The sequence below is a fragment of the Coturnix japonica genome, chromosome Z, assembly GCF_001577835.2.
Source record: "Coturnix japonica isolate 7356 chromosome Z, Coturnix japonica 2.1, whole genome shotgun sequence".
Classification (NCBI taxonomy): domain Eukaryota; kingdom Metazoa; phylum Chordata; class Aves; order Galliformes; family Phasianidae; genus Coturnix; species Coturnix japonica.
In genome coordinates this window covers 57168709-57180630 of record NC_029547.1, presented here as the reverse complement: position 1 = coordinate 57180630, position 11922 = coordinate 57168709, and the positions used below count along the sequence as shown (strand labels likewise).

Here is an 11922-nt window from a genome sequence, read left to right as displayed (position 1 = left end):
AAGAGCCCAAGTATGAGCCACAGCAGTTTCCCAAAGGCTGGTGTGATATAGTAACAGTGGTTGATGTTAAAGAACTTTCCTGTTATTATTGTTATTTTGTACTACGATGATGAAAGCTCAAAAAACACAAAGCAGCTCAGAGCTTTGCTTACAAAGCAAAAATGAGTATAGCACATCTTATCGTACTTTAATACTAAACTCCCCCTATGAAGAAAACTACATTACACCATTAACTCCCTATCAAATAAAAACAGGACAAGGACTTTGCTTAACTGTTGTATTTTCACCGCAATAAATTATCAAAAAATTTCAAGAACAAATCCAAAATAAACTGTTGTACAACATATGCTCTACTTATAAACACATTAAAATATCTTTAGCAGATTACAGAGCAGTGCTCATACAGTAGTTTTATTTACATCATCAATACAAGATATCAAAGTTTTTACATATCCCCTTAAACTCCTCAAACTTCCAAACAGCAGCTTTTCCAAGACATGCAATTTAGAAAAGTCTTCAACTGCTGATTAATAGCTTAACAGATGTGTAAATAGGAGCACATTGTACAACTCCAAAGTAAATTAAGAAAAGAAAATAACTTAAGAATGGCACTAATTGGCTACCGTCTCAACCTATTTGAATTGATCATTTGTTGTTCTCTCTGTCTCAGTATACTTTTATGGCTCAGGACAAGCAGGAAATGGCCTGTGATTCAGTATTCTGATCAGGTCTGATCCTGCAAAGCTATGAGAAAGCTGAAGAAAAGTGTCTTGATTCTGACACAGTACGTTTAGACTGGACCTCCCAGCCCACCTTAATCTGTTCAGCAAACCATACGCATTTTAGGAAAGGCCTTTGGTGCATAACATTCTATCAGCTAAGTCAGTGGTTGATGTTTTGCTGGTCTTAGTCGCTGTCATATTCCTCTATGTTTAATTCATCTTCCTCCATAGCTACTTGAGCAGCAACAGGCTGAGGCTGACTGCAAGGTAGTTCACTTCCACTGCGCTGGCTGGATGAAAGGGGCAATCCATCGCAATCATTCTCATTTGTTCTATTCTCCTCCATCTGTACAGCCACATCTGCAGCATGCATGTCAATGGGGTCCTCCTCATAACCAGCAAGTAAGTCTGGAACTCCAGGATCTTTATCAGTAAGTGTTTCAAGCTTTAACCTGTGAAATAACCATTACAAAGGTAACTCACCATGAAACAAAACCAAACCACCCAGCAAAATCAACCACTGCCCTTCCTGCTTTCCTACACCTCTTGCATGCCATTCAAGCCCTACCTGCTCACTAATGCCGAACAGCTTTCACATTTTCTGGCAGTAACATCCCTATCAGCCTTAGTTAATTCAAGCCACACACATTTATTGCTTTTTTTTTTAATTGAGATCCCTCACCTTCATTGTCATGTTTTATGCCTGTGTGCTCAACTTCCAAGTACAGACATTTATGCCCAGAACTCAACACTATGTATAAGCTGCAAAAGACACTACAGAAGACACAGATTCTCTCAGGTAAAGCAAAGCAGCATAGAGTCTCACACCACAAATACGGCAACACCAAAATGCCAGAACATGTTTGTGTTCTGTTAGTCTCTAGAAACTTCAGGCAACAGTGGGTGCTCTTTATGGTGCCAGTGGATTTGCTCCTTTCCTAAAGCACATGAACTGCTGACAGTGGAGTGACTGTCAGCAGACCACAACATGCCCCTCACAACAGGCAGCATCTGAACTCCAAACAGGCATCTTAGGACAAGAAGTGAAGAGAAATTCTTTTACATTTTATCTTCCCTTTAGTAGTTGGACTTCAATTTTCGTAGCATCTCTGTATTAATGCTGCATTAAAACTGTTCTTGCCTTTCACAGTATTAATAAACTTAAATAAAGTTTATTAATCCTGGACCTCTCAGAAAACAGAAAGACACAGTATTTTCTCAAAAATTCCAGTACTGTTTTATGTCAGGATAAACAATGGGCAAAGCACACTGCATTTGTTGTACTAACGCATTTTTGTTCTTTCTTAAATCTTCTTGACTGTAAAATGAGAAAGTATTTAGCTCAGATCACATGTTGGACAAACACAGGAATGTTCAGTGCACAGTACTAACATTTGATACAGTAAAAATTAAAAACTAAACAAGAACTAGAAGTAAGATTGTATTTCACAGAATCACACAGAATCACAGAATTGTAGGGGTTGGAAGGGACCTCTAGAGATCATTGAGTCCAACCCCCCTGCCAAAGCAGGTTCCCTACACCACGTCACACAGGTAGGCGTCCAGGCGGGTCTTGAATATCTCCAGAGAAGGAGACTCCACCACCTCCCTGGGCATTTAATATGTTGCTAATAACAATTTAATTATAAACAGACTTGAAGTGGAAACAGTTTTAACTTCCAAAATAAGAAAGTTGTGCTGCAAACGGAGGAAAACATCACACCACAGATACACACTGCAGGAGGTTTTTCTGTATGAAATTATTCTTCCTCAATATACGTTGAGGAAAAGAAAGAGAGCATTTTATTCCCTTAACGAAAGTAAAAGCCAAGCTTACCTCCCAAAATGTCTTTTCAGTGGCAGCCTCCCAACATCTTGGATAAAAGCAATCTGAGCTGAGAACAAAGAATAACCCGTATTGCATTAAGTACATCATTACATGCATAAAATTGAACACACTGGAAAATAAGCAGTTCATAAGTTCATTTAAGTATGTTCTTGTAAAAATCTGCAGTAATCTGGCCATCAGAATAGCTCAAATAACTGCCATAACATGTTTACAGATTCCCTACACAATAACATAGAAAAACACTGATCAGCTGGGAAATTGTTCTTTATTAGTTATTAATTAAATTAGTTATTAATACACAGCCTACGAAATGAATTCATCTAGATGCCACAGCCTTACATAAGACAAAGGCTGTTATTAGAAGCCTTTGTCACAGTGACCCAGCTGTCTGAAAAGTAATTTCTGAATCATGTATCAAAAAAAATTCTTCGTCATGAATTGTCTTCTTGTGGATTATGTTATGTTAGAAAACAAAGCACTGTGAACTTTGATCTTGTTTACTTCTCCTAGGAGAGGCTCCTTAGAGCCTTTTAAGACAATGTTATTTGAAAGGGATCAATCAGTAAGCAAGGAAAATACAGATAGTCTTCTCCATTTTCAAAAGGCTTCTTAAGTCTCCTAATTAACAGGCTCTCAAAAGAACTCTTAAGACTAAAATAACTACTTTTTTTTTTCTTTCCCTACACTGAGTAACCGAGTACACTATGAAAAAAGGGAGATAAGAGTGAGATTGGCAAGTTTCCAAGTTAAATAGCCTGGTAGTGCTGACATTTTTCAATATGCTTTAATATCTGGGCTCCTCACTACAAGAAAGGCATTGAGGCCCCGGAACATGTCCAGAGAGGGGCAACAAAACTAGTGGGGAGTCTGGAGCACAAGTCTGATGAGGAACAGCTGAGGGAGCTGGGATTGCTTAGTCTGGAGGAGGCTCAGGGGAGACCTCCTGAAGGGAGGTTGTGATGAGGAGGGGGCTTGGTTTATTCTGCCAGGCAAAAAACAGGACCCAAGGAAATGGCCTCAAGTTGTACCAGAGGAGGTTTAGATTAAACATAAGGAACTTTTTGTCTCAGAGATTGGTGAGGCACTGGAATGGCTTCCCAGGGTGTTGGAGGAGTCACCGTCCCTGGCACTGTGCAAGAGGCATCACAATGAAGAGCTATAAGATATGAGTTACTGGCTTGTGGTGGGAATGGTAATGGGAGGATGGTTGGACTGGATGATCTTGGTCCTCTCCAACCTTGTGACTCTGTGATTCTATCATCTGGGGAAAAAAGTACCTAAAACCAAGAGTTACGTTGATCTTACCTTCATTTCTCATAGGATTTGCTAACTTTGCAAGGTAAGGCAGTAGCTCTGTCTGAAGACACTCTGGTGATAAACAGAAGCTTGAAAAGAGAGATTTTGCAGCAGCACAGTTTTCTTGATACTGTAAGAGTTCAGGAAAATAGGATAAATAAACAACCACAAGTAAAAACCACTGCTAAACCAGAACTGACATATATATTCAGCATGATACAAAGCAACAGGATGACTTCCTGGTCTTCTGGATGACTATGCACAGGGTTCTGAAGAATTAATCCAGAAAAAGACAGAAACAGTTGAGTTCAGATATACAGTTTAAAAAACAATGGTACATGTCTTCACTTTTATCTTTCACCAGACATTAAAGGTTTCTGCAAGTTTTTATCCTATTCATAGGTGGACACAGCAGGGCAGGTATGCATTCAAATGCAAAAAAAGGCCAAGAGCTCACAAACAAACTACTTCTGAAAAAAAACACAAAATGCAACAGCAGCAATTTGTTACAGAAGAGTTTAAAGCAGTTTAAACTGTTCAAGTTACTCTTATCTTCAGAAATATCTTACATTATTTCAGCACTAACCATGTAACTCAGGATTAAAACTGTGCCAGAAGTATGCCAATTTGGAAAAAGAGAACACTATCAGAAGATTCAATTTTACTTTTCCTTTAAAGGAATAAACAGTACAAATGGACCTCCTCATACAAAGGTTCTTTAAAAGTAGCTTATGTCAGAATATCATATTTGACAAGTTTAGGTCTGCATGCACACTTCATATATACTATTAAAGTGACAAAGAGAAGTAACAACTTCCTCAGAACAACAAGCATTTACCTTGCTATTGATAAAGAACCATTGGGGTTTATGTAAAGGCCGGAACCCCATCCCTCCTTGGCAGTGGGCAAAGGCTCTGGATTTATTTGAATGTATCACACCTCGAGTAGACACAGATGTACTGTATTCTTCCATCACAAGCCGTGACTAAGAAAAAAAATGGGCATTAGATGAATTCAAGGTCTGTGTATAGTGCATCTCATTTGAACCAGAGCAAAGCTGTACCTGCAGTGATGCAACATGCCCTGTATGTATTTAGCTTAGTGCAGAATCTCTAGTCAGGGCAAAACAGAAGGCTAGCTGAAGTTCTTCAGGGAAAAACACACAACCTCCTACACATTTTAAGCACTTCTGTTCTACCCAAAAACGCTTTGTAGAATACTTTACGTTGTTTATAAAGTGTTTTTAATACCACACTATGGTGTGTATATATATATATATATATATACACACACACATATATAAACATACACACTGTAGTGTATACAACATACAATGACTGACTGTAACAAAACACTGTTGAACAAAAAATGTATAAGAAAACATATATAATGTGTAAAATGGCACTTACACTCCAGTTACCACAAAGGACATCAGCAGCGCTCAGGTACTCACTGGCTCTCACAATGTCATCTATGTCAGTAAAAAATTCTACATAGTTCTGGTGAAGGTACAAATTAAACATGCTTCCAGACATGTGTGATTTTTCCACAATATCCTATAGGGGACAAGAAAAACATTCAGATTTTACGCAGTATGAAAGGAAAAGCATCCTATAAAATCGTGATACATTCTGATGGTTAGGGAACTGGCACATGTGCCTCAAAAAGGGAAAGGATGCCATACACTGGGACCCCATACACTGGGACCCTGACAGGCTTGAGAGATGGGCCCACAGCTCCCATTAAGTTCAGCAAGGCCAAGTGCAAAGTCCCGCACCTGGGCTGGTGCAAACATGAGTACATGCTAGGAGATGGTGGACTGGGAGCAAAGCAGCCCTGCAGAGAAGCGATATGGAGTACCAATGAATGAAAAGCTGGACATGACCCAGAAGCATGTGTCTGCAGCCCAAAAGGCCAACTGTACACTGGGCTGTAACAACAAACGAGTCGACAGCAGAAGGAGATGATTTCTTCCCCCATACTCTGCCCTCACGAGGCCTCATCTATAGTCATGCATTGAGCTCTGAGATCCCCAGCTGAAGACGAAAGACCTGTTGGAGCAGATCCAAAGGAGAGCCATGAAGATGTCCCCTGGAAGATCTCAGGTTGGAAGGACCTTTAGGCAACCTGGTCTAGTAAGAGACCCTGCTCATGGCAGGGTATAGGAACTAAATAGTCATTAAGCTCCCAAGCCACTCATACAGAAAAAGAAGGCTTGTTTATACCTAAAGGATGACAGGGACTGGAAGCTGTTTTCAACCCTGCAACAGGTGACAGCAGAAAAGTGAACTCAAAACTCCTCACAATCATGCACAGAAAAAGGATGATAGGTGATAGGCAGTGTACAACAAGAAAAAGTCCACCTCCTGTGACAAGTCTGAGGTTCTCTCTGACTTATTGAAGATACTCAAAACTCAACAGGACTGGGAATCCAGTCAGTCTTTGAAGTTAGCCTCCAGAAGTCCCTTCCAGAATAGTTATTCTTTAACTAAGATAGATGGAGTATATGTATATTAAGATTAATGAGAAAGTCACAGTGCTTAAGGATATGCATCAATCACTCAGGTTTGTTTGCTTTTTTTTGTTTGTTTGTTTCCAAATAAAAGTTGAAGATGTACCTCGGGATGGATAAGCAATGTGTCTCGATGGTGTTCTAATAAGTGAGAAGGCAGCTGAGGGAATTCAGATTCTGACAGCGGTTCTCCTAAAAGGAATTGCATAATCCATAGTAATTTGGTACCAGGAAGAGAGTTACATTAATGCATACTACTAAAAAGCTAGAGTAAAAATTGCATTATGAATTTCGATTTAGTTTGCGACAGACAGTATTACAGCATAAAAATCAAATTCTTACGACTGATATTTTTCAAATGCTAATAAAGAAAACACACAAAAAAGGACAGTAACTGTACATGCAGACTAGAGAGGAAGTAAGTTTACAGAGCTGTGTGTATGAAAAGCAGTAAAAGAGAAAAGTGTGTCTCAGAGAAGTGGAAAGGGAGACGGTACTAAAAGGAGAAGTCAAAAGAACCTTTCAGCTCAGAAAGGCACCAAGGATTTGAAGTAAGAAGGAGAAAGAAAGCAAAAGGAATCAAACTCAAATAGGAAAGACAGCAACTAAAGGGCTGCAAGGGCTGTTTTGTAACCTCAAAGAAAACAGATGAGAACAGAACATAACCACACAGATAAAACATTTATTGCTGTTTAATACTGTTACCAGACACAAAACACATTAATTAGAAATCACCCTATCCTTATTTAAGGGAAGGTTAGCTATTAATAGCTGACATGGTTTACTCGTTAACAAAGACAGAACAAGTAACTTTTCTTACTTTTGCAGTAGATTATTTTTCCTAGAGCATGAAAGAGAAAGATGGAAGCATCCTTGCCACCAATAGCTTGTATTGCCTGGTCTTCTGAAATATCGGATTTACTTTTCTTCCTTATATTACACACTGCTGCTGCTGTTTCACCCTTTAGTGTGGAACTCCGTTTCTTCCTTGACCAGAAGTCTTTCTCCAGTGAGCATTCTACCAATAAAAGCACAACACAGACAGAATAAAGCACCTGGAGTAAAATAAATTAATAAAACTTCCTGTATCGTGAATTTTATTTGAATATTTCATTCCACTTTGACCCATAAGCCAAATCTAAGGTGTCATTCTAGAAGAGAAGCTGGCATTCTTGCTTACTTACTCTTACATAGCTCTGTATGCCTCCTAAGTTACCAATATTTCCTTTATAAATGAAGTACAAGTAAGGCAGGTGCCTTATGTAGATAATATCCCCATTACATTTACTGCAATTATCAAATCCAGAAATTTTAGAGTAGATTATGCTACCTCACAGCTTTTCAGCTTACTAGCAATCACTTCAGAAATCACACACAAAAATACAGTGGGCTATTTCAGAAATGCTACCTGAGTAGAGCTAAGAATGAAGAGAACCAAGCAGGGAAACTACCACTTTCAAACTGAGGTTGCACCATAAAAGCTTTCATCACCAGAAACATACTGATACCGAAGATATCAAGAGGAAAAGAGAGCATTGCATTACGTTACATCAGCAAACACACAGCAAATACACGAGCTTCAGCAGTCAGCAGTTTTTCTTCACTGTCAAAGCAGTCAAAACGTCACTCACTTTCACCAAAATCATAAATACTAACCTTTCATGGAAAAAAACTGGAGACTGTTTATTGCACTTCTTATATCACCTGAACAACCTTTGCAAAGCAACTCCAGGGAAGCTCTATCAGGAGCATAATTCTCTCTGTTCTACACAGAAAAGCAACATTCAAAATAATTAAGCAGGAAAAGGCATATTTGGGTATTACTTTTACCATAGGTACCCATCCCTGACACAGACCACAAACAGACTACATTACAACTCAGAATATGTTCAGGCCAGGCAAGTTCTCCAGCTGAATAACTTAGCATATTTTAGATCTCAAGACTGGAGAAACAACACACAGATTTATTTTGTAACTGTCAGTTGGTATTAGACTAGATCGTAATCTAATGTCTTGAGAGTACATGACTTGGGTTAATGACCTCTTCAGGTCTAAACGAATACCATAAAAATGGTTCCTATTCCTATTGTTTGTTTTATACATACGGTTTCTGTAAAAGGCAGAATTTTCAGAAGCAACTTTAGACAAAAGTTCAAGGGGAACTCATCTTAAGAACAAGTAGGAGTAACAAATTTCAAACAGAAAAGCCAGAAATCTTCTGGTCCCAGTACTGTGCAGACAGTTTTAAAAACTTACTATGTTAGCTTCTGCTGCAACTATTCGATTGAGAACTTTCATCATGTTCGTTGGTGCAACAGGCTTGAAACTGTTAAATTCCATTAAATAAATAAATTAGTTTCTGAATTCTCATTTGTTTTAGAGAATTTTTAATGAGACAAAAAACCTTACCTAATAACTGATATACACAACTCCTCTAGAACTTCTTTGGGGAATAGTAACCTCTGGTTGCTGTCTCCACTGAAGTTATCTGATATTATAAATATAAGGGGACATCTACTTGTACGCACAAATCTCCTAAAGTGAAAAATAAATATGTGTAACAGGATTCAAGCTCCAATACAGTGCAAAGTGGCTAAGGCTAACCATTAAAAACTTAATTATAACTAACCTGAGAATTTCATGTAGACTGCTAGGGTCTCGATAGAATTGGTTTGGCATGTCCTATTCAAAACAAATTAACTGCTGTCATTACATTCAGGTGTAAATATTCTCTCCCACAGACTGACTTAAGGCATGCTACATTACTGTGTGTCTTTTGTTGCTAGTTAGCTAGGCTTCAACTGCAGCTGAAGCAAGAGTTGGGGGTGGAGTGGGGAGCGGTGAAGCATACTTCTTCCTTTTATTATGGAAAATCAATTACCCAGGAGAAGCATTTTATTTCTAATCTGACTTTGTGTCAGAAAACAATGAGAAGCTCAAAAAAGGATGTAGCAGTGAGATATAATCCTGAATTTGTGAAGATAAAGCCTTCTCCTGGATCTCCTGTTATGGCTTACATGAAGGGTAAATTTCAAATGCCTTATGATTTTATTAATTCCTATGCACTACTATACTCTCATGCATCCTCAGCTGACATGTATAATTTTTATGTATGTATATACAAAGGCACATGTATTGCTAGAAAGCAAAATACAGTATTATTTTCTCAATATTGCTCCAGTCACTTTCTGAGGATCTATTACCTATTTTTGTAAATGAATTAGTGTGCAGTTTCTGCATGGCAATTATACTATACAGCTAAAGTATATTATATAGCCAGCTGTGGAGGCCAGGAAAGTAATAAAGAACTCATGTACAATAAGGTAGGCAAACTTTTGCCAACATCAATCCACCAGCAGCAGCTAGTTAGCATGTCAAGACTACTATAAAAGATTTCACTTACTTCAATAAGAATAAGCTTTTTATCATTTTGTGAGGACTCCCCAAGCATCTGAAGTTTGTTATACTTATTTGCTCTTAACAGAAAATCCTGAAAAAGAGCTGTCTGGGCCTGACTTGGAAACGCATGAGAATTTGAGTCTGAAAAAGAAAACTAATTAAAAATTTGTATTCTGTGTTACCCCAAGTAGAATACAAATACCCACAAGAACTAATACCCACCCATGCCACTTTCAGATAACAGACACTGAAAACCAACAGCAAAGCCTTTTTGTAGAATCACAGAATGGCCTTGGTAAACATATTTCTAACAAAAGAATTTTAAAGGGAAGAATTCGGTGGAGAACTCAAAGATACACCCTTATTTAACTAGTTAACAAATGGTGTCCAAAACATTATGCTGCTCTCTGTATGAATTGCAAACTATTTTGGAATAAGCACTGTGAAAACTAACTCCCTTCTCAGATGAAAACAGAAGACTGTTACTGAACTCCAAGAAGGCGGCTTATAGAGACATCAATCTGACTTTGTAGTCTATATTTATTTTTTATTCTTTTTTTTTTTTTTTAAAAAAAAAAAAAAAAAAAAAAAAAAAAAAAGCTGCAAAAATAAAATACTTACCATGGCCAGATATATTTCTTACATCTTCCTTTGTGAAGTCTAAAGATATTGGATTGGTCCATTCTTGCACTTGAACACCAAGATCTTTTGCTAATATTTGTATAGTTGCTGTCTTTCCACAGCCAGCAGGACCAGTTAACAGCAAAACAGAGCCACCCTGACAGAGAAAGAAAACAATCCCAAACATTAGGAATAAAGACTAAATGTTGACTGATGATGAATACTATTTGAGTGCTTCTATCTTCTGTACAGTAACAGTTCTCTTTCACAAATAAAAAGAGGTAAATAGTTTGAGTTTTTAATTACCTATTCAGTACTCAGAAAGAGCTAGATCAGAAATCTGCAAGGCTGTTGCATCTGCAACACAACAAACTGAAGGTATGAATTAACCGGATGCCAGAAAATAATGCTGAGCAAAAACAGAATCCATCTCTACTTCTATGAGCGTAGGGCTCTAGTGCTAACTCTATTATCTTAAGATATTTCCTATAACGCAATAAGACTACCTCATAAAAAGCAAACGGTTGGCTTTGTGTTTTGTTTGCTTTCTTGTTTGTTTTAAATTATAGCAGAATTCTATCAAATTTATTTAGACAAATTTATATTTCTACCTGCTAACTTCAGCGAAATTACCTGCTTTGGGTGTCTCTGAAATATATGCATTCTTAACCAGGTTTCAACTTCTTCAATTTTCTTCTTTTGCACAGCAAGGTCATTCTAAAACAAGATAAAAATGTATGGAATGTGTTTATATGTGTGCATTACAGTTCCTACAACTTTAATGATGGAATTCAAGAACAGAATACAGGCTGACTGAAATAACAGCTGCATATGTGTATGTTCCAGCTACATACGCTATGTTTTAGAAGTAAATTAAGGACAGCCACATGAGCTTGTTTCCTCAAACAACCAATATTCCATCCCTCGCAGCATGGAAATAACAAACGAGAGTATTATATGTAACAACAGTACTGAAGCTGCAGTTAAAATCCGTCATACCTGAGTTTCGGGTTTGTATTTATCTACCCACGGCTCATCTTGAGACTGGCTCCAGTTCTGCCTGGACTTGCTACAAGGCCGATCTACTGAAGACGCCTTTGCTCTTTTTCTTGACAGAACTCTGTTTGTGCCGCACCCCGGCGCCGCAGACAGGTCCTTTTTCCTCTGATTTCTCCCAGAGTTGCCTTGGAGTGAGTTTTCAGGAACAACGCCGGAAGAAATACCTTCACTGCCGAAGAAATCATCAAACGAACCTGCCAACCAACCTTTTGCCTGTTAAAACACAAGGAATTGCTATTACTACAGCACCGTTCAAACTGATACAGCCTGAGATTCGTATCATAGAGCACGCCTAGTACCGTTCCCACACGCTGAGGCCAGGCCTGCCCCATGCCCTACCTCCGCCGGCGACAGCTGCCGCCCCGCCGCGCTCCCGGACATCCCGGGCCTACCCGACGGGACCGAACCGGTACCGAACCGGTCCACTTCCGGCAGCACACGGCCTTCCCGCCGCCTGCCTTTAG

At 38.6% G+C, this 11922-nt stretch overlaps 1 protein-coding gene across 2 annotated transcripts; it reads right to left on the bottom strand.

Moving 5' to 3' along the window:
- Nucleotides 1–263: 263 nt before the first annotated feature.
- Nucleotides 264–11909, bottom strand: RAD17 (RAD17 checkpoint clamp loader component). 2 transcript variants are annotated; one of them, XM_015849786.2, is made up of 16 exons: nt 11798–11909; nt 11399–11671; nt 11033–11116; nt 10400–10556; nt 9783–9919; nt 9009–9061; nt 8789–8914; nt 8636–8705; nt 8036–8144; nt 7200–7397; nt 6486–6571; nt 5277–5423; nt 4706–4852; nt 3877–3997; nt 2560–2617; nt 264–1174 (listed from the first exon to the last, which is right to left on the bottom strand). In XM_015849786.2, the coding sequence occupies exons 1-16, from the start codon at nt 11837–11839 to the stop codon at nt 907–909; spliced, it is 2076 nt and encodes a 691-aa protein (XP_015705272.1). In that variant the 5' UTR covers nt 11840–11909; the 3' UTR covers nt 264–906. The 2 variants fall into 2 exon arrangements, with proteins under 2 accessions (XP_015705272.1, XP_015705274.1); XM_015849788.2 differs by lacking the exons at nt 11033–11116; nt 11399–11671; nt 11798–11909 and having other exon boundaries at nt 9783–9932; nt 10400–10509.
- Nucleotides 11910–11922: the final 13 nt, after the last annotated feature.

Coding starts and splice junctions, on each gene's coding strand:
- RAD17 (XM_015849786.2), bottom strand. CDS start 11,839: ATGTCCGGGAGCGCGGCGGGGCGGCAGCTGTCGCCGGCGGAG. Junction 8,915..9,008: donor AGTCTACATGAAATTCTCAG/GTTAGTTATAAT, acceptor TTTTCACTTTAG/GAGATTTGTGCGTACAAGTA. Junction 1,175..2,559: donor CTGAAAAGACATTTTGGGAG/GTAAGCTTGGCT, acceptor GTTATTTCACAG/GTTAAAGCTTGAAACACTTA.